This window comes from Pieris brassicae, chromosome 3 (assembly GCF_905147105.1).
Source record: "Pieris brassicae chromosome 3, ilPieBrab1.1, whole genome shotgun sequence".
NCBI lineage: Eukaryota > Metazoa > Arthropoda > Insecta > Lepidoptera > Pieridae > Pieris > Pieris brassicae.
This window is the reverse complement of record NC_059667.1, coordinates 8,308,045-8,332,264: the sequence shown is the minus strand read 5'-3', so window position 1 is coordinate 8,332,264 and position 24,220 is coordinate 8,308,045. Positions and strand designations below refer to the sequence as shown.

Genomic DNA, 24,220 nt, shown 5'->3' with positions numbered 1-24,220 from the left:
GTCAGTATGTAGCACACTGACAAACATCATCATCTGTCAGACAAACATCTGTTTATTTGGAGTTGCCGTCAGTTAAGAAATTAAAATATTTAAAAAAAAACCATAATATCTACTAATAACATTAACCATTCTGTATCTTTAGATTGTAGACATTGACGGTTCAATCTTTTCATGCATACCATACATATCATGTGTACTATTGCCATTAAAAAAACCCACTGTGTTACATACTTAAACTAGATGGCGATGATTCTAATTTTGCTCAAACGGAATTTGACAGTAAAAAGCGGATGTTATTGATTTTGGCGCGAATGACGTTAATGGAATAAAATCTGTAAATGAAGGAATATTGTTTTTAAATGTCGCATGTCTTTTTATAGTTTAATAATAATAGTTAAGTTTTAAACATGTCTAACCGTGGGCTATCAGAAACCAAAACAGAATATTTAGAAATAGGTGAATATAATTTTACCTGGCCCGGAGGTAATGGTTCTTTGCATGATTTTGGTGCTATGAATTACACAATGCCATCAGGTAAGCAAAAATTGTATTATTCACTGTAAAATTATATTTACCAAGTAATAGGTCGATTGCATAATATATGTAAACTTTTCAGATCAGATAGTATATGTACGTTCTATTATGTATTAAAAGCAAGTGTTAAACATAACAATAAATTAAAGTTAAACGTTGTGGTAAGTAATAAATTTACTAAATTTATTAATTTTGTATTTTTTAGGTCCTTGGTTTTGGCCTTGGTGTCCATTATGGAGAGTTACACAGCATCCACTATTTCAGGTAAACGAAATAATATATAAAACTGAAAACTGCATTAACTAGTAGACTTCATAACATAGACCGGAAATTTTAGAAATTTATGAAGTTTATGAACGTTTTGATATTCAAATTATTTAATTTTTTAGTAAACTGTTAATTATTTTTAGCTCTCCAATATTCTTTTTGTGGCTTCATATTGCGCTCCAAGTACAAAGAAAGGCCAATTATGGATGCATTCAATATTAATTTTTGGTAAGTATATTAGAATCAATAGCTGATCTCCTGCTATATTACAATCAAGAACCCTTTTTTTATATAACAAGAAGCAAGCAGCAAGAGACTCACCAGAAGGATCGTAAGTGCGTCGCCAGACTTATGAGAATTGGTATGCTCTTTTCTCGAAGGACCATAAGTCGAATTGGTTCGATAATACTTCAATGAGAAGCTGGTTCCACGAAGTAGTGGTGCGCGGCAAATACTGTCTTAAGAAACGCTCAGTTGTGGAGAGCCGGAGGTCGAGGTGATACGGATGTGCATTTTGTGTTATTTCTTGGCGACCGATGAAGAACACTGCTTTCCACTTTATTTAATCGTTAACTAATTACACGTTAGAATATAAAAAAATAAAAAATCTTATGCGGCCAGTATTAATAGAGTGTGTCACGGACGTTGTCCAATTCACACTGTAAAAATGAATTTGTATTAAAAATACTATATTAATTTTAATATTAAATTTAACTTGCTAGCTGTTGTCCGTGGTTTTATCCGCGTTAATTTCGTAGAGTTAAACATCATATCGACATAAACATATATAAGACTATCCTCGATTAATATCTTTAATATAAAACAAAAACTAATTAAAATAAAATATATACATATATATATGTTTATTCTTTAGTGAGAGTTTTATTTACAGGTCATGACGGTAAATTGAAACTTGAAAAATTTCTTGCAAATTGGTATGATTTCCTTAGTGACCTTTTCAATAACAATAAAAAGAAATCGTGTAACTTTACAATAATTAAACAACTTGCGCATGGTAATAAAACTTATGCAACTTAACAAAATCTAACATATTTTTCAATTCGAATCAGTATGTAAGATTAGGCTAATCAACATTCCTCGGAAGTTATTTATTTCGTAATCGTACTGCTAACATAAATTATGTACAACCTAAAACTATTATTCTAAATATATAGCCAAAGATAGAAAACATATACGAGTAATACTATCAAAATCTGTTATAACGACATCGAAGATCTGATCAGGGACTAGTGCTAGATATACTTAATTAATTTGCGATATTTGTTTTAAAATAAGTGTTGTTTGATGATTTGTTATTTTAAAAGAGTACCGAGAGTTTTTTACTCCGGCTTTCTCTCCCGGCCTACATCCTTCTGTCTTCTTTGCCGATGAGTAGGGATGTCTACTTATTTAAATTTAATGACGTGGAATAAGTGATACTTGTATCTTATGTTCCATAATAAACATATTTTATTTATTTCAATTACTAAGAAGGGGCTATTCATATTTGGTTGTAAAAACCGATAGTCGTAACAGCCGATGATGTTATTAAGTACCTAATACAGTAGAATTAACCGGGACCTTTGATTTTGGTCAATATAACCGGTATGTCCTAAACGATGTCGTCGTAAACGGTTTTGACTGTATATACAAAAAAGGTTTAAATATTTACGAAAGGAAAAAATCTATAAAAATCATTAAACACGTAATACTTAATTCGGCTGTGCTGTGTGATGGTGTGAAAGAGAGTAATACGTGAGTGTGTGTATGTGGGGTGTGCTTATGATGCAGTTGATTAAGGGCTATGGATATTTTTACTCCTTTTAAGCATATATGCGGAACAGCTTAACCAAGTCATGGATTAACTTGTGATCGTTATATGGCCGAGCTGCGCGATACAAAACTGTTTAGACGTATTACAAATAATATAGGTATTCCTAAAACGATGTTATTTAAATAATATTTTTCCGAGGTATTTAGATAATTATTTTTACAGGGTTCATGCTATATTCAGTCTGGGCGTGGCATGTTATTTGCTCACCTGATGCGTTTTCGTGGAATTTTGGGTTCGTTTTTTTGAACTTAGCCCAAGTGGTCTACTTGGTGTATGAAATGAGACCTGTCAAGTTCGATCCGGAATTGGAAGAAGTGTACCACACCCTTTTTGAGCCTTTTAAGGTAATTTCAATTGAGGTACATCGATCACCTTTATAAGGGAAATTTAAAAAAAACATTTCTTTTCATTAGAGTAATAAAAAAGACCTACAGGAATGACGTACAATATAAAATATTAAGTCAATATAACCTACTCTCTCATACACACATACACAGATACATACGCACAAACACCAGTAGGCCTGGACAGGCGTGCCATCCTAAAGGCCTCATCTCACTTAGCATCAGGTGGGATTGTGTCTAGTTCTATATTAAAAAGTATATTTTTCTTGAATAAGTCAAGACATTTTTCCTACTTATACATTTTGATTTTATATTTGCCGTTACATTAATAAATAATATACACGGCATGCACGAACAGAATATAAAAAATATAAAATGAAAAAATCTTACATTTATTTGAAAAGGTCAATATTATGTTATAATATGTGTATAATATTTTTTTTATAGAACAGGGAACACACGGGGAGAAGGCTTTCCTGATGTAAGTGATACCGCCGCCCATGAACACTTGCAATGCGATCACTCTTGCAAGTGCATTACTGGCCTTTTAAGAATTGGTACGTTTTTTTAAAGGAACCTAACGTGAATTGGTTCAGAAATACCTCAGAGTAGATCCACGGGCGGCGGTATCACTTAACATCAGGTGAGCCTCGTGCCCGTTTGCCACGTGTTAAAAATATTTTTCTAAATACAGGTATCAAGACTTCAATTCAAACGAATGGTGTCCCCGGATTTCGCTCATGTGATGTCTCTTCACGCAGGCGAAGCTTATGCCATGCAGAATCTTACGAAAACTGATAGACTGGGCCTTTTGCTATCTGGAAAGGTAAGAAGACACATTTTCAGTATTTGCATGACAAACATAATATGGAAAGTTGAGGAGAAGGTACTAACCCATTTTCAATGTAAATTTTCTCACTCGAAACAAGTTTTAAATATCAGTAGAGTATATTTTAAGTTTAATTACATAATATTCCGGTTTCCTAAATTATCATGACCACAAGTGATAATAGGATCCTTCATCTGTCCAACCAATGGCCGGAAGCTCAGGACGAGTTGTTGGATGTGTCTTTCGCGATTGGAACTTTGTTATAACGGGAGTTAAGTTCGGTAGCCGTCGTTGTATGGAGATGTTTATATTAAACCCTTTTTTTGAGGCTGGGTTAACTGTTAACTGGTTACTGAGTTAACTGACTAAAATGGTTTAAAATACGAGCTAACGAAAATTAGGGGTAGAGGGGTTGTGAGAAACGTGAATATTAAAATACAATTTATAAGTGTGGCTATATTGGCTTCAAGTGTACGATGATTGTTTACTTTTATAACCTAAAATATTTTAAGTTAGGTGACGCAACTCGGGGTATGATGTCATTGTAGTGATTGTATCTTAATAATTCAGGCATGTATATGACGAAAATAAAGTTCATGTACAACATAAATTTATACATGTATGTAGTATACATTCGTTGAATACTCCAATTAAGCTAACGACGTTAGTATACAACCACGGGCCCACAAAACCGCACCAAATCCGCTAGAGTGAGCAATTCGACGGTTAAATCAAATGATTCCAATGATATCAATATATCAAACGTAAGGCCTAATTGGTAAAATAACATATGCTATCAGCTAGCTAAATAGTTATTTATCGAGGGCGTGTTTAGCGCTAGTTACTGACTTACTTAACTTTCCATTACTGGCTATCCGTCAGTCTCGTGAACCAAGTCCAGTGACAGATGTTTGCCGCACTCGCAATACCTCTCCCGCCTATAATCTTTTTCGACCAACACAAGGTGTGTTCCTTGGAGAGAGGTATGTGTCTTGGCATCACATAGCCGAGAAGCACAATATTTGATCGTTCGGTTCGTTCTAAGGAACTAATGCGAAAGAATATAGTGCTTACGAAAGATACACTCATTCATAAAATCAATATCAGTCTACGTAAATTGCACTGTTTTGGCTATTACAAATCGTGTTTACGGTGACTTCAGCGAAAATGGAAAAGCAAAAACAGAATGAAAACTATTATGGAGGCGGCCTGGCTTCAAAGGTAATAGAAAAGTGTTCTTTTAGCTATTAAACTGAGCTTAGTGTTCGTAATCGAGTTAGAATGTCGAAAAAACTTATGCAGAACATCAAACAATGGAAAGTTGCGTACCTGGGCCATGTGTTACACCAGGACCGCTAGAACCTCCTTCAATTAATTATAATTGGTAAAATCCAGGCTAAACGTTTCATTTTTGTAAAATTTATAGTGTAACATTTCTATAGAGCGAAAAAAAGAAATTGCTACCATTTCATCGTCGTAAATATACAATACAGAAACTGCAAAATGTGCAAAACAGATTGTATGAAATTTTCATAACTAAGACCGCTTATTTAACTTGTTGATCAGCCATTTACGAGTCCTTGTTATCACTTAGGCGGAGCCCGAACATCATAAATTATGCAAATTGTACTACGGGTTCAAATAATTTTATTTGATTTGAGACGATTAAAGTAGTTTTTTTAGACATCCTTCCTCGTCTTTTCACTAAAACATCGCGTAACATTACAATATAGTCTAACTTTAGACTAATGAGTCATTTAACTCTAATCTTATTTACTTACTAGAATATTTAATATAAGAAAGTGTCCATTAACACAGTCTGTATTAAGTAGAATACATTATGTTATTGTGTTCTAAGTTTAAAAATTTAACTAATAAACCTTCCAAATTTAAATTGGACTAATGGTACAATTTAAACCACCTCAATAGCTAATTGGTAACGTGACTGGACCAAAAGTACAGTTCTCCTAACTCTCTCTTCTGTTTCTTGAGTGAGATTTTCCCTAGCGGTACCCATTTAACGATGGCGGAGCAAATACAAAATAAGTTAAAATGTTCGTTAAGATATGGTAGGATACTCTCAGTACCATTTGAAATCCTTACGATAGGGTACATAATGCGTGTGTTAGAGAGATTAGAGCCGCAATTACTGATTTACCAGGCTGAGATTTAGAAACGGTTACTATTGCTGACTGCCGCGAGCGCGTACTAGCTCGCTCAGAGTATTTTTTTTAAATTATATATCGAAATAATTTTTCGTTTTATTACGAATTAATCTGAAACATGTCGTTCATTTCAAATACTTGTCCAAAACAAACAAAAATAAATACATGAAGCTTCTGTTATTGCTTATGCAAGCGCTTTTATGGATGGAAATTGACATATTCAATTCCCTGCAACGGCATAACAAAATTTTATTACAAATAAAATGCGAATTTTTCTGACATATTTCATATGTTTCGCTGATCATGCACGTGAGTTAAAAATTGCCTTCATGATTTGTTTTGCCTATGTACGAATTCAAATGTTTTATTCATTTATTTTCTTACTCTTTAAATAATAAAAAGTATGTATTTCTATTAAAAACACTTTTACGTTTTTATCATCTAAACTGATAATTTAATCAGTCGTACACTGAAAAAGTAAAGATGTAATAATATTGTGTTTTATTTAAATAACTTTTGCACATTTAAAGAAAACACTTTTTCAACGGATTGAAGTTTTGTATTATTATAAACTTATAATTATTTTACATAATTTTAATTTTATTTCTGACGTTTCGCGTGCTTTAAAGCATAATAATAATACATAACTTCAATTCGCTGAAAAGTGTTTTCTTTAAAGACGTAATGTTGGCTTAATCGACCGCGGTACGAGTTTTCTGCTGTGAAGTGAATATAGATTAGTGCAATGACCAAATATCTTTTACCGCATTTACAATAGAGAATGTTCAGTGGAATTGTTTGGATTAATAACTGCAGCCGAGTTTCATCATCGAACATAGGCATAATGCAGTATACCGTCCGTATCATCCCAGCTTTCGTCGTTTCGGGCGTTATCTATAGCAGTTTTGCCGCGCGCACCACCAGTGTGTGGAACCAACTGCTCACTAAAGTATTAAATAAATCAATGGCTCTACAACTTTTGTAATTTTATTGTTATATTTGTTTAAGGACACGATCGCGCCGGAACTTGTTTATTCAGAAATGAGACTGAACTGATTAAAGTATGTCAAATCCACTTTATGGCATTTGACATAACATTAACAGAATGCGTGCTGTAAATATCGTTAAAGAGGATGTAGGAATAATAAATATCCTGTAAAAGAAATGCTTCGATCGGAGTTATTACATTGATAAAAGACATATAAAATAATTACAGTCGCTAATTGTTTGTGGCATTAATCTTAAAAATCCATGTTTATCACAAAAACAAACAAAGAATGTTGTATATCACAAAGCATTTTTAGTTAACTATATCAATTCGAAATCAATATTCTTTGTTAAGACAGGACAACGTCTGTCGGGTCCGTTAGTTAATTAAAAAACTAAATACTCTCGATTCATAACTACATTCACAAACGCATACAAATCTTCTTAACCTGTCTTATGCTCAAACCAAAGCAACGTGCAACAGTTGTAAAACTATACACCTATGTAGAAGTATTATTTAAAGTACCTATAATGATAAGTATGTCAAAACGAAGTCTAGCTGCGTACGACACGGGTCACGGGGAATCTCAGAGTACGCACACACGTACACACTTATTTTTCTGTTAATATTTTTAAGTATGTCTAATAAAGTATTGTCTTTTTCGATATCAACTTCGGGGTAATAAATACAGATAACACAACTTTCTCTACAGCTGTGATACTTTTGACATTCAACACCTTTTGTCTTCAGTCACCGTGACCACGCACGCTGTAAAGCACGCGAAAAGAATTTTTTTTTAATTTAAAATTCTGTAAATAATTATAAGTTTATAATAATAATACATAGCTTCAATCCGTTTAAAAAGTGTTTTCTTAATGTGTAATAAAGTTTTTATTTTCTGTTATTTCCTAATAACTCCTGCTTCCTATCCCTTGGCAATGCACTTGTTTATTGATAAAATATTTATATATTAATGTAGTATTTTTACACAGGTAAACGTTATGAGTGGACATCAATTCCTCCACCCTATACTACCGTGCGAATTTCTGGATTCCCCGGAATTTGAGTCTAGTAGAGCTACGATCGATGAAAAATTTAAGGTTAGTATTGTTGGTCTGTATAGAATTAAAGATATGGTTAATATTAAATATTCTTTAATAAAAAAATGTGTGCGTGTAATAGTGTACACACGTAAGAAGTGAAACTTCTTTATGACCTTATTTTTCGAAAAATGATCTACATTACAGAAATTGGTTAAATAATATAAAGTTTAACAAAGGTTGTTATCATTATAGACATGCATACAAATATTTCATTTTATCTTATCACTAATTTAATTTATTACAGAAATTAATTCATTGTAATTGAATTATTAGTATCATTCTTATCATTATTTAACACTTAACACTGAAGAGACACTTAATTCACTATTTCGATAGGCGTTTTCCTTTTCATAGTGTCAAAATGCCTCGTTGAATAAATGATATTTTAATGTCTTTTAAACATTATAATATATGCAGTACATAATATTCTACATGTATGGTAGGCCTATCGTAATGACTATGTTGTGGAAGAACTGTTTAATACCACAGAAATGTATAAAACGCAATTCAAAAGCTCCTCCTTTCAATGAAAGCTGAAAAAACTTAAATCATTATAGAAATTTCATTAATATGGACATCCAATATCAAATTACGGTATCAATGCATATTGTGTTACACTACAAATGGCTTCATTTTTATTTAAATTAATTTCTTTCGAAAATATTAACAGCCTTAATTTCGAACAAGTTTCGTTTTCGTACAATGAATTTAAAAAAAAAACAAAGACAAAGGCTTCCTTCAGTTCCTTCCATACTGCCCTTTCTCCCATCTCTTGACCAACCCTTGCCTGCTACCAGTTTTATTTCATCTTACCATATCTTGTTCTGCCTGCTTTTTTCCAATTTTGCGTATTAACTTATTATAGTTTTACTCCACTTCTCAGCTCTTCGCAAGGTAACCTCCACTTGACCTTTCGAATACTCTTTGTAACGTCCACTATCCTTTTCCTTTTCCTAATGTATTTCTAACCCTATATAATAATTGTAATATAGTTCTTAATTGTATAGTGATTTCTTATTGTTTACCTCAAACCGTTCATCAAGATCTTCAAGTCTCCGTCTATAATTATTAATGAAACAATTGAATGTTAGCTAAAAAGTACATAGTTGAATTAAGTATTTTCCCCTTCAAAGCCTATAAACACATTATTAAGCTGTGGTTCGCAATTCCGTGTGACCCACGAGTGGGTGGGTGACCTTAATTCTCATTGTACTGTTTATGCCTGCCTTCTACGTGACGTTTGTAGCTCCGGAGGTTCATATTTGTTCAATAAGCGATTTCTTTACTGGATTTTCATTATTTCATACAACATAGTTCAAATTAGGTCGTTGAATTAAACTGCATTTTTTAAAGATTTTCGTCGTAGATTAGTAAAAAAAATATTAGAAACTAAATTAGTTTAAAAATATTAGATTATTTTTTACCAAAGCGTAAAAAGTATTAGAAATAATGATTTGTTATTAACTGCAAAATAATCTTGTTAAGAGGTACTTAGTACATAGAAAATACTAGATACATGTTTGTTACTGCATAAGAAAAGTATATAAACTTATTTACTTTACTCCTAAAATTACATGTTATATATATTATATATTCACTCCCCACTGTAAATAGTTACATATAATTTTATATGTATTATACAAGGTATTGTGTTCGTTATAGTTTCTTTTACATAAATCGCCACAAAATTGCGAGTATTTTTTTTAATATTAATGAAAATGCCTGTAATTAAAGTCATGCTTTAATTGTCCTTGTGATCCACAAAAAATACTAATCTATATTATTCAATAATTTTGAATAATATATTTTGATATTAGTAAAGTTAGTAGCCAAATAACTTAATTTATTAACTGTATAATCGGGCCAGGCTTTAAAGAAAATAGCTTAGACTTAATTTCATTAATTGTTTCACGTAAAGCAGTTTAAATGCAGTTTCAGCTGCATATATTCCTCATGCATATAATAGAACTGTCATAATTCGCAACCTCATTTAGTTTAGAAATGCGGTTGGCAACATCTGAACAGTGATGTGATTATTTACGAAGTTGCTGACGCCGTGACGAATCGTCTCTAATGACCTACATTGCCTAAATGTTACCTCAACCCGTTATGAAAAGGTCTCCACGAATATAGAGTACATCACTCTTCTTTTTATTATCGAAATGCCACATTGTAAACGATTTATTTTTATTTAGATAGCCAGCAGCTGTAATAAAAAATATTATATATGTAAAGAAATAATTATATTCGGTTTGTTAGTCTGTGGAGAAGACGCTAGTTTTGTTTGTCTATGTATGTGTTAGTAATTTGAATTTGAATACGAATTTGAATTTTCGTTGTGAGTACATTTTGTATTGATTATAAAAGAAATAGGATAAAAGTGATTTACGACTGAAATAACAAGCTCTAACTGTTGTTGCTTAAAATAAATGTTTTTGCAACACATTTGAGTTTAACTCCCTTTTATGTTTTAACAAAGAATTACCTAACGTCCTACTCTAACAAAATATACAACTTATATATATTGGTGTGTGTGCGTACGTATCTGTTTATGCGTGTGTGCGTGTCTGTGAGGGCGTATGTGTGACTATTTACTTAATAAATTATTTTATTTATTCATGAACAAGATATTAGAAACAGAAAGTTAATTGATACATCGTTTAAGATCTTTTCGGATCGGGATTGTCCCAACATAAATTTTATTTGTGTGCTCTAGAGCACACAAGTAATGAGATGACGGACATTTGTTATTTCAGAACGCGTTTTGCTAATTCTGATAAACGAGCTAAGTTTGGATGTCCATAGTTTCTCCCCTCACTTTGAAATCTTTAGTTTTTTTATACTTTATGAATATGATAAATGATATTCTTTTTCTCTTCATGTTTATTATAATAAGCGCTTTTCACATTAAAATTAGTATTTTATTTTTCTTTATGTACAAGCGTTGGCAATCTTTTGTATAAAGAGTATACTCGTTATATTACGTAATTAGTTATTATTGTTTTTATTTTTATTTTGTGGTTGCTTATTAACTTTTTACCTTGTTAGCTAAATTACGGTCTTGTATAATTAATTTGTATCTGTGTAAAATTTGTGATGTCATACTTTCTTGTATAATTTTATGTGTACACGTTGTTATATGAAAATTATCTTACCTAGAGTGTTTGAAAGCTAAGTCCATAAGTTTAGCCCCTAAACCTATATGGAATAAAACTTATTTATTATGCAATTTTAGTTTTAAAAAGTTGTTTATTTTTTTTTTCTATTACATTTTCTTAACACACACCACCACTGTCTGGTTAATCCAAAGGTCTGAAATGGGTAATGTCCTTGACATTGCATCGGTTAAAGACTTAAAAATAGGATTTTTAGATAGCCCTAAGCTTCAAAAGACACGTGTATAAATTTGACACCAGTTTTGTAAGATATTAGTACTTTTAGTGAAGGAAATTTTGCTTGATATAAAGGAATTTCGTGTGTTAATAAAGCATTGTCTTTGGCTTAATAAACATTATCCTGAAAGATACTCGAGTTACAGTACTGTACTACTTACTATGTTGAATGGGTTGCAGCCGGCCGCATAACGTCGACTGACACAAGTTAGTTGTGATTAATGGCCCTTCTAGGAATCCACAGATAAGTTAGGCGTGCTCAGATGAAACAGCAGAAAACGACACTTAATTTTCTCCACTTTATGAAAATATTTTGATATCGTAAGAGAGATTTAGTTGTATTTTTTACGAGTAAAATACAAATGGAATTTGAGACTGTAATTTAAAATTGTATTTCCATTATTTTTGTATCTGGTGCAATTATAAGAAGGTATAAATTTTATTCCTTTCACTTTATTAATGCAGAAACATTTTTAAGATATTAATTCCAAACTGTTATTTATCAATATTTATACTGATTTACTACGTTAGAGAATTATTGATTTGCGCGAGTTATGTAACCTTACATTAGTTAAGTTACATATATGTATTTAAGTTAATAATTAGAAGCGCAAATTCCATTTGAAGCCAAATGAAGCCTTTAGGTTTTTATACACTCATTAATTGTAACATAACATTCTTGTATCCAGTAGTATTAGCGCAAAATATAAGAAATAATTACAGTCGTGATTATGAGTCTGTGCTGTTAATTATATAAAACAAATTTTATTTTACGAAATTAAAAATTATTAAATTTTTTTAAAAGTTCACCATGCTTTATAGCACTTGATACGAGTCTATGTATATACCATGAATTTGCGTTTATAAACGTTAACAAATAATGCGGAAACAAATATTTTTACCAATATTACGTGATATTTTAAAAATAAACGAACCTATTAATGTCCAATAGGTTGACTACACTCCTTTACAGATGTGTCACTTACATTTAAGAACCCAAAAATAAGTCTAGTAAGTTTTTTGTTAATCCAGAAATTTTATGTTATTTATATTATAAGTTATAAGCTCATATTGGAAAATTTTAAAACCAGTTGACACTTAACTTAAAACAAACAGTTTTATTTAATTGAACACCCTCAACAACAGCAACCAAATATAACTCGCGTTTAAACCTTTATAATTACAATTCGAAACAGATGTGTTTTAAGACGGTAAACATTATTTATTTATTTACAATACACACCAAATTTTAACAGAAACATTCCTATATAAGAACTCGCTAGACATTTATCTACTACTAACTACGGTTTTAAACGGTTACTGCTACACGCTCAAAGAGATCGTTCTCCAGCTTTATTATTAGTGACAATTGCCAAACACTAAAACCTATATTAGTATTTAATACAATTTCAGAATCATAGAATTAAATCTAATTATATATATAATGATAAAATGATTTGATAGACCATTTAAATTTTGATAGTAAAATGCTTCGTCTTAGACTCAAAGCCACCTCAATACCTGACCTAATTGCTATCTGATACGGTGGTAAAAGGCGAAGAGGCTATAAATGCAAGAAACTAGGTTAAATATCGATGGACTTTAACATTTTATGTACGGCATTGTATACAACATTGTTGGTAATCTTGTATAGTTGTTAAATCTTTACGGTACTTTCACTTTTAGTATTACTAAGTTTTAATTATAACTTTAGTATTGTTATTTACAATATATAATACATGAAATCTTTTCATTTCAATTAATAGGTTCCGATATTTTTAAACTATCACGTAATATGGGTAACAATATTTGTTTCCGTATTATTTGTTAACGTTTATAAACGCAAATTCATGGCCTTTCATGTACTTGTGTACAAGTGCATTAAAGCATGGTCAACTTATTAAATAATGTAATACTTTCGAGGCATATTAATAAAATAAATTTGTTTTATATAATTATCCGCACAGACTCATATTCACGACTGTAATGATTTATTGTATTCTGGGCTAATACTATTGGATAGTATTATCTGAAGCCAATCAATTTCCCCATAACTTAATATTAAGTAAATTTAAAATTTAACTCAAGAATATTATTTCACTGCCGCTTCGGCTGGTATTTGCCGAAGAGTGGCCACTTGTTTGGAAATTAAAAACAATTCAGACTACAACATTGAGGGCTGCTTTTTGCTGATGATTAAAAATCTGTTATTATCTTTCGGTAATTTGAAATTTCATTTAATTTTAATATTGTTTGTTGTATATCTTCAATATTTCTTTATATGGTTCGATTACTTGGTTTAAATTACAATAAAGTTATACTAAGGTAGGCCGCTAATTTTAATATAAATTAAATTATAAATTGATTTTTCCTTTTAAATTTTAATACAAATTGAAACTGTAAGCATCATCAATCAATAATTTCTATAATTGTAACTGAGTTTGAGTTATAGTAATTAGGAAACAGGCGTGCTATTAAGTATATGATTAGTTCGTATTTATTATTCAAAGGTATTAAAGTTCGGACCCATACGACAAAAAAATTATAATGAATTAAGTGTTTGATTACAGCGTTTTTAAACTACATGCGTTTGTCTGTAAAAAAACGAGCAAATTATTTACCTAATTCATCATTATTTCGTATAGTTAAAGAAACTAAAATCAGCAATGAGAGACGCACAAAGCTGTCTAACTCTATACACCATTTGGTTTATATTATCTAATAATTAAGCCATTTTTTATTAAGCTAACCAGAAAACTAGTAAATATATATTTCCGCCTTCAGGTCTCAATAGTAGCTGCATCATCGTGCCGCTACTTATATTGGCAGCGCAGTTCTCTGGAATATCTCTTCGTAAAAGAGCCATATTTGGCTTCAGTTGTGACTACATTGATCGCCCGCGATATAACCACAAAGCTGTATGCGATGAACAACAAAATTGTAACTGAAAGGGGCAGCCATCTAGATATAAGACTTCCTAGTATTTCGCACGCTTTGGCTAGGACGCCAAGGAAATTGCGTTCAGCGAACAACGCCCCGCCTCCAACTACTGTACAGCCCGTGCCGCCGGAAAAACGATCGAGTGAGTATTGTTAACTTAAATAAGTTATTAAATGATTGAATAAATTATGTAAATTCTAAACTTAGCGATTAAAAGAGTGGCGGAGAGTTTCTTGCCAGTTCCTCTTGCGTCTCTACGTCCTTGAAATGCGAACTGTAAATGTAAATTTAAAATCAATTTAACAACTTTTCTTTTGACGTCTAAAAGTGTACTTGGTTACCTATATGAATAAAGTTATTTTGAGTTTAAGTTTTAGCAATTAAAGTTTATAAACATAGAATCCTAGTACATTAGTATCACATATGTACAAGTAAACAACCCGACTTTAATCTTTGAAGATTTATTTAACATATGTTCTTTTAATTAACTAAGCTCCCCGACGCTTGTTATAGTTTCATTGGAGACTACTACTTTTATCTAGTCACTTAGTTAGAACTAGAGGAGTGACGTATGTACTTGTCGGATAATGGTTTACAGTTACATTTCAAAAATCATGCACTTGCGACCTGAAGCCACTTAATATTTCATATCAGTAGTTACCTTTATATCGATTTCAGGTCGCATCAGAGCCTCCAAATACTAGACATTCTATAAAAATGCACTACTGTCTGTCTTGTTTGTAGGTCGCACGTACATCTCATTTAAGGTTATACCTCTTCTGTCGAACGAATGCCCCATGTCCCGTGGTCCATGTGGGCTAGGTCTTTGTCGTCTAATAATTTAGTTTCGTTGGTTGGTGGTATGAGCTTTTTTATGCCGTTTGCCCCACTACGATATAGTTTTCTGTCTTAATTAATAAAACTTACATATCCGATAGAAATACCACGTTTCGAGCCCTATTAGGATAGGATTCAGAAACAAGCCTAATTACTGTACGACAAAAATGTATTAATGCTAAGTTCGCGGTAAGCTTTTCTGAACTGAGCTCTTGGAGGCTTCTAGTTTTAATGAGAAGTTCAACATAAAAGGGCTTATCAAAGTCAGTAAGATTCTCCTCTTTTATGCGAGTTCTTATACCCAATAAAATATAAAATGTGAGAATTAAAGGTCATTTATTGTTATTGTTTGATGTTTAATAGAAATATTTAAAAATGAATAAAGTCTCAAACCTCTGGCTGAAATTTTGAGAAAAGGCTAATAATAACATTAAAAAACAGTAAGTCAATTTGTATACATATACAACACAAAACAAAAAATAGTACGCCATATTTGCATACAATTTGCGCTGATTAATGTAGGACGACGAACCATAAAATTTTGGGCTCCATTACATAATAATTTATGAAGAACTGTCTGTCGTGCTACGACATAAATTGCGGAACATTTGTCCCTACTTGGCAACATGGAACCAACCAATTCAATCAAAACCTTGGCATAACCCGATACAAATATTGTTCTTAATCTCCTTGAACTATTAAGAATTGTGATACCTACATTTTTAATAGGAAAAATTAAGGCTGTTAAACGCTTAGTATAAGATAAGTAACGAGTCTTGTTACGAAAGCGTGTAATCATTGTTTTAACTTCAATACCGAATTTTCTATAACCTGGTGTTAATTGATACCGCTCATGGATACTCATACTGCCAGAAAACTCGCAAGTGCGTTGCCTTTTTAAGAATTGGTACACTCTTTTGTTGACTATTAGTCTGATTGGTCTGGAAATTCAATGTCTACCTAACCACTTAGCGGCAAAAAGTGCCTAATAAAACGCTCAGTTGTGGAACGACGGACGTTAAGGTGATAAAAGTGGAATTAATAACATACATTATTCTTATTTTTACCTATATTGTTACGAGTGATTTGTTTTGTCAGTAAACAATTACTTTTTGCATACAAATATAACCCAAACTCAAAGTAACTTTATTCATATAGATAACAAAGTACACTTATGAACGTCAACAGAAAAGATGTTGAATTGATTCTAAATTTACATTTACTACCCGTTTGTAAGTCAAAGGCGTAGAGTGGGCAAGAAGTACTGGCAAGAAACTCTCCGCCACTCTTTTTAATCGCCCAGTTTTGAGTCACACAAATTGTTTAAACTGAAGCAAATCAATTTCAAGGATTAGGATCATTTAAATAATCGTCAAATTTATAAAAAGCTTTATTGATTCACGTTAACGAGAGATTCAGTGATAATTATCTAATTTCGCTTAAGAGTTCGTTGTAAAAACGTTTACAATTTCCATTAAAGTGGTTCTTCTGAGTGGATCTTCTGAAGCGTGGTTGGTCGTACGCTTAGATTAGTTTTGTTTCGAGCATCGTACTGGTGAAAGACACCATTTCTTTTAAATATGTTTATATTTTTTTGTTCATACAACAAGGCTTCAAGAATATATGGACCAGATAGTGTTATTCCGTATTTATTATAATTCATTTTATCCCAATATAATTACTTGAGAACAATTTTTATGAACCAGTATTATCTTTAGTGTCTTTTGAACCAAGTTTCGGAGAAATCTTAATAGCTATATGATATTTATCGTTTTAAGACAACTTTCTTGTTTCTCTTCTTTCTTTCTTTCAACTGCCAAGGAACGTTGCCAGATTTACAAATTTATATTTGCAACATAAGTCTTTAAGTAGGTCTCTCCTTCCTTATAGCTGATTTTATTACCAGCTAATATCGAAGTTTGAGTTACAGTTTTGAAGTTTAGAAATCTATCGTATCGTTACTTCAATATCAGGCACATATTTGCCTGTTTCGTTGATGATTTTGTATAAGCCTTCGGGGCTTTCAAGTTAAATATATTATTTCGTGGTATCAAGCACAGGGTGTCTACTACATGTCTTCAAGCATACGATGTGTTAGACGCAATTGGCAATACGTTACACGTTATTAAACAGCCCCTGCGTAGTAAGACTATGAAGCTATAGGTGTCAAGAAAATTTTAGCAAAACCTACAAAAATATTTATAACTGATTTACATAGAATCACAGCAAATCAAAGATAGTGAATTTCTATACATATTTATGTAAGTTCGAAAATTACGTTATCCTAAATTCAGAACAAGTCTTATTTTTAAATTTGCTACATATTTTAGCTAACGCCTGTGACATTAATGGTTATATTATCTCTTATTATAGGTAATAGTTACACAATGACAAAGATCACTATATGTACATAACATCACATTTCCTGACACATGAAATTACCATTAAAAAACGAAAACCTACGATAATTAAGCACTCAAACTAAGGAAATTAAAATGTTCCTAACTCACAAATCAATATACAGTGTATATTTGAACATCGTTTGTTACAGAATATTGGTCACGCGACGTGGAGAGCATCCCCGGTCTCATGAAGCGTAATGGCGTAGCTGCCTCATTCCCCGAAGACGACGAAGAATTAATCCCCTTAGCCTCAAACGAAGCACCAACTGCCTCTTCGGACGACTTATCAGTTGCAGACAGTTGCCCCGACACATCGTCGAAGTACCATAGTTGTGAAGCTGTAGAAACTGACGATGAATTAAGGCATTAAATTAGTTAAAACAAATGTGATTTATTTCTATTTAAATAATTGTGTATTGGGAATATATTTATTATAATATGTGTGTTTTGTTTGAATTATATATCCTTATCATCATTTTCACGAAGTTGTCCGCATTTTGGCACTCAAAAAAAAGCCCGTAAATGTAGAATAATATTATTTTTAATCATATTAACAAGCCATCGAATCGATTTATAAAATGCTAAGTTTATCAAAAATTCAAGGAATTAAAGGAATTTTGTATTGGTAAAAAATATGTTTTCTTTGCCTAATATATAAATTGTTTGAAGATCGAATATAGGGGGCGTTCTGAGGAGGGTCAAAAAGTACCTCTAGACCGATTTCTGCTGCTCTTATTAGTAACTTTCAAGTATGTGGTCAGGCTGGTACGTCTCAGGTCACCTTAGTTAGTGTATGTAGGTTTTACTGCAGAACGAAATAAGAAGAAATTTTGTCGATAAACTATAGTGGACATCCAGAAGCTTTGATGTAAAATAATCCCGTAAACAAAAGTTTTACATCTTATAAAATCAAAACCAGCGTAATTTCAAAAATTAAAGTGCTTTTTTGTCTCTTTCTATCAAATTTTGTTTACGCTGTGATGGAAAGTGATAGATAAGTACTTTGTTTATAATACTGCAAATGCACCTATTTATTTTTATGAATAAGTGGATTAGATTCAATCGATATTCATAAGCTTTAATAGTTTTGTAGAACACCTGCATTGGTTGAAACATGCTAATATGATTCATTAATAACAAAAATATTTTTTTACAACGTTATGCAAAACTATCCTATTCCTAAAAAAAGTCCATGAAACACACTGAACTGAGTTTATCTCATGTCTCCAAAGATAGATGTCATTGATCACTGACTGAGGAGGTGTGACGATGCATAATGTTGCAGTTGACCCATACAGAATCGCTAACAAAATATATATCGACACAAAGTCTTACGTACTACCTTATTACAATAATAAATAAATAATAACAGGTAAAGATTTTATCAAAATTAGCCTATTAAACATTGTTTAGCACATTTAAAGGAATTTGTGCACTTTGCACGCGATGTCCACGTGTACATAAAATTGTCGCCTAAAACATTTAACGATTGTACTCAGAAATTAGTTGCAATTTGGTATATGAAAATTTTCGAACTTAACGAACAAAAACCATGCAAAAGTTTTTTCATGTCATTGTTCATTTTTTCAACCCTTTTCAACCCTCCCGGCAATCTAGAAATGAGCGTTCTCTTTCAAAGGACATCAACGTTAGTTTATTTGTTTATAAGTTATAAGTGGATATAGTAAAATAATAGTGGAAATACTGCAATTTCGTTAAAACCCTTCCGAGACTTATTAAAGGTATTTCTTGTTGGTTAAATTAATTGGTTAATTCAATTGAATCAGATAATCAAATCAAAGAACTAATAGGTTATACGTACAATTAATTTCCAACTAAACATTGAATACATTCATCAATATTAATTGTTTACAAGTTAGTCTGATTTTATTCGCAAACCGGTGCCAAAAATTAACAAAAAAATATTTCATATCATAACAACATGCAAAGTTATGCAACACTTATTAACAATTTACACAACGTGCATAAATTTTCCAATATGGATGGTGTTGCATGTCTCAACTTTGCTAGTTATATATAGGCACCGTGTCTAGGTTGTAGGCAATCTAAAGCTGTCAGCAGCGGCACGAACGTAACAAGATAACTGCTGTTCACTATAGGAAGTCATAATTACACTAAATCACCCAAAAATAGCCCCTGGCTACTTGTGTTTTCCCTGTTTGGGTTGTGCTTGGTGCATTTGAAATTTGTTGAATTAATTTTGAAATTAGACTTTTAAATGTTGAATTGACTTTTATTTAAGACAATGTTTAGAAAGTTCCGTGCCGTAGCCTCGTAGCTCGTAACTCTAGCACTACGGAATCGCGTCTACGTTGGGTCTACAATATATTCACAGTGATTTTCATTATTGTTTTGTTTTGTAATATCAGTTCAGACAATTGTCGTAATACATTTCGTGTAAATCCAATAAACTTGTAGGCATCAGATACTTCTACGTTACTATGCAGCGCGTTAAATAATCACTTTCCAAAACATCGTTGGCCATATGAATGACCATCTCACCCTTATATATAATACTTTCTGCCTTAACGCTGCTTTACATTGAATAGCGACCCACTACATTGACGAGCTTTACATTGACGAGCGAGCTCAGACGGAACTGTCAGTGAGCCGTAAATATCGACAAATTATTCTTCTAAAGTCCATATAGTAGTAGCTTTTCAGTTTAATGCGAGAAATGACTGGAAGATTTTTTTTAATAATATTTATTGATACTTAAATACTATTAAACGATTATATACATAACGATAGATATAGAATAATCTCTTTTACTAGATGTTATACAATGCATGTACTAGTAAAAGTGAATGGGTTCAACTTTACACTTAAATTCGTACAAACATCGGTATTATTGCATTACATGCAATACGGCGTTTCAATGCTTATCTGATGGCCTGTTGTGAATAACAATGGAAAGGTAGATCGATTTATAGACCGTCCAGTTCTTAGTCGAAATAAGTCACGAATTGTAGCCCTTCAAGAATAAAAAGCTCTTCGGGTGTTATTTCAATTGAATATAAGTCTATTTAATTTAAGCCAAATCTAGGTTAAATATTAGATACTAGTGAGTGAATTCAAGATTGTATCATTTTTAAAACAGAAAATGCTCTATAAACAATAAAAACTAAATTGACCTCATTAACATTACATTCCATAATCTTTAAAAATGTATTTTGTAGAATTGTCATCATGAAGTTATTATTTGTTTTTATGGGCACAAAATGGTGATTCATATAAGTTGAAATATATTAACGCCAAAATATTAATTTGATTTTTAAAGGCCATTTGGCTTCTACATTTTAATTAGTAGTGTATCGATTGCTTTTCTGAAAACGCATTTAAATTCACACTCCCAATGGCTTTTGTGCGACATTTAACAAAATTTTCTTCTTCTTCTTTTAATAGATAAATAAACATTATTCAAAAAAATCAAAATTCTTTATTTGTTCAGATATATGTACAATACAATTCAGATAGAGGCCTCCCTAGTAAGTCAGAGACCTGTGACAGGGAAGCTTCGCTCTTCTTTAAATTTACAAAGTTTAATCAACCAACACAATTGGTTTAAAAAAGAAAAATAAATAAGAATTAAGATAATTAAGATTTAAATTAGTAACGGTATATAAATAAGAATGCGTTTTTAAGATTCCTGTAGCTAGATTACAGCGTTGAACAAAACCAAACTTTACAATACACGAAGGTGGAGATTGTACTTGACAATATATATACGTTGGATAATTTTTGTGAAATTTTGGCTATTCTTATATACTTACATGATTTTGTAGTCGGTGTTAAACATGCCCAAATGAGCACGTAAGTTTCTTGGTCTGTTCTTGTAGTTATCCTCCCATTGGATTACGAAAGTTGTCTGATAATTACCCACCCTTATCATGGTCATATTTCCGTCTTAATACAGATTGGCCGAATAAATCTGAATATACACCTACATATCTCCCATATTTAATTATCTTCTTAGTACTAATATCATAGAAAATATAAAAAAATGAAACCTCAAGTAACTGTAATTAAAAAGTTGTTTTCGAAACTAACGCAAAACATCATAATATCACTTTATACTTATTACACATGTCATTTGAATATCTATTTATGAGGGAAAACATAGAAAGGGGTCTAAAGGCCAGTTGGAGACGGAAAGGCTGCATTCAAGGTCCGTAGGCGCTGGAGTCTTGCCAGATTTTAATCGTCACGCAGGGGTGTATTGAATCGTGGGAACATTTTAAGCCTCAAGACTTTTATGTCAGAAGACTTTGAATGAATTCTTAAACGATAATTCAAATTAAAAATCATTTATTCATATAGGTAACACAATGTATAAGAAAGTCTAAAACAGAAATATATATGAAATGATTCTAATTTTACATTTACTGCCAGTTCTCAAATCAAGGGCGTGGAACGGAAGAGAAGAACTGGCAATAAACTCTCCGCCACTCTTTTTAATCGCCAATTTTTTTTGTTTTACACAACGTTTGTAACGAGCTGCAACCATTACACCATGTTCCACATGACATCTTTAGTAATTAATAATAATAAAATAAATTAAAAGCAAATATTTGTTATAACAGATTTGATTCGAAATTTTACTTCAATCAAGCGGAAGTCCTTGGATCTTCTTAATAAAAAAAACGTAACTGACTGTGTTTATTATTTGGTATTATTATTATTTTCTTTATTTCCTTATCATGTACTTACAAAGTATATTCGTGGATGCTTGGCGGACCCATGCGACTTCTTCAATACAAAGATTCCACTTGTGAGTTGTGTCCTGCGATATTATCTGGATCTGATTAGCGAGCCTTTGAACTTATCTCATATTATTTTAACTTACGTACATCTTGTACATGTATGTAATATATTTTAACACGTCTCTGAGATGTCTGAGAGAGATCTGTGATGTTTGAGAGCAAAAATAAATAAAAAAAATATGAATGAAGTTACTTGTGAATTTTCCTAAACAGTAAAGGATTTGATTCATGTTGCTTTTAGTTAATAAAATTTAAATTTCGGCAAAATCGCAGTTGTCGAATACCGTGATTTGTGTACGCGACGATAACAGAAAAATTGGATGGGCGCCGGCAGTCTTAAATTGGCAATATTTTCCTTTAAAAATTTGCGTTCAACACTTCATAACTGATTATACTCGAGATGGTCATAGTAATTGTATTTTTTTTTACAAACCAATATATTTAATTAAAAATTTAACATTTTTTTTTTATAAATTTGTTTATAAAGAATGAAATAATAAATTTCCGTTGTTTAGATGAATGACAACAACAGTGAAATAATAAAAACAGATTAAATACAGACCACATCCGGTTAACGGTTCTTAATCTTCCTTTTCGTATTTAAATTCATCGAGATTAATAATGAAATATTATACTTATATACAGAAAACCATAAGAGACTCATATAAAGATGTGATATACCGTTAATATATCAAGCCTAACGGAAAAACGACGTAAAAACGTCCGAATCTCTCGCGAAACACATTTTATGGTCACAAATTACAAGTTTTAATGTTTGCGATACGATGTGTTTGACATGCTGCGGCTATCGGACGAGTTCATGTCGTACAATAATTTTATTGATAATATCAGAGTAGTAACGACACAGATTAACAAGTCTCAGAGACAAATAAGTGCTGAGTCAATATGGTTAATATGATATGAGGGCCACCCTTTAAATAAAAGGCTCATTGCTCATGGACACCTGCAAAGCTTGGGCTTAGGGGCCGGGGGGGGGGATTGATACGATTGAAGAGCCACTCTGCTGATTTTATTTGAGCTTTCACAATGTATAATGGGCCTCAGATTTCTATATCGTTCCCGTGCTCATTTCTAATACGCAAGTAAGTGATCAAGGACTTTTTGGAAGTTAGGCTGCCAACCTTTTTTGCCTTTGAACGAGTGTTAAATGCGAATTTTTCTCTAAATACTTCATCAATGATTCCCGTCTCTGATGGAAAATCGTCTGTGTTACAGAGATGTGAGTAAAAGCTGAGGGTGATGGGGTATGGGGCGGGAGGGGTACGCTTGCGCGGAACGGCGCCGCGCCCGTAACAATACTACCAACGTAGCAATGTAAGCGCTGTATAAAAATAGCTTCAAATAAGATTAAGGCTCTTGCTTATCTATGCATTAGGTTTGATAAAAACGAATAAAATGTTTAGTTACGTATTTATATCTTTACAGAATGTATTTGATACGAGATTTGCAAAAGACATGTACTCTAAGATTCTTTATTTTATAGTAGGTATATTGGTAAGTATTACTCAGTCATTAGGCAAAACAAAGTCTTCTGCATACTTAAATCAGTCTTATCATAAACTGATATGTAGTTAGTTAGATACTAAGCAACACAGCTAAAGCTAAAAAGGCTAGGTTAAGAAAATTTTATGAATGTAGTTAAACTTATATTAAGCGTAAGCGCTGAAAATTTAATCCAGCGCGTTTTGCTTGCGGGGGTTGGTAGCACTGGTCCGTCGAAACGCGCCGTGCGGAAGCAGTCAGTCGAGCGTCGCGCAACGCTTGTTCGCTGCCCGGGGGC

At 32.0% G+C, this 24,220-nt stretch overlaps 1 protein-coding gene across 1 annotated transcript; it reads left to right on the top strand.

Moving 5' to 3' along the window:
• The first annotated feature begins 169 nt into the window (after positions 1-169).
• LOC123707077 (popeye domain-containing protein 3-like) lies at positions 170-18,076 on the top strand. The gene is made up of 8 exons (XM_045656857.1): positions 170-534; positions 740-798; positions 945-1,029; positions 2,798-2,979; positions 3,674-3,805; positions 7,954-8,061; positions 14,241-14,538; positions 17,785-18,076. Exons 1-8 carry the CDS (start codon positions 408-410, stop codon positions 18,003-18,005), a joined length of 1,212 nt encoding a protein of 403 aa, XP_045512813.1. The 5' UTR covers positions 170-407; the 3' UTR covers positions 18,006-18,076.
• The last annotated feature ends 6,144 nt before the right edge of the window (positions 18,077-24,220 follow it).

Excerpts from the sequence above, each read along its gene's own strand:
- LOC123707077 (XM_045656857.1), top strand. The coding sequence starts at position 408 with ATGTCTAACCGTGGGCTATCAGAAACCAAAACAGAATATTTAGAAATA. Across the intron at positions 535-739 it reads GAATTACACAATGCCATCAG|GTCCTTGGTTTTGGCCTTGG; the intron begins GTAAGCAAAAAT and ends TGTATTTTTTAG. Across the intron at positions 1,030-2,797 it reads GCATTCAATATTAATTTTTG|GGTTCATGCTATATTCAGTC; the intron begins GTAAGTATATTA and ends TTATTTTTACAG.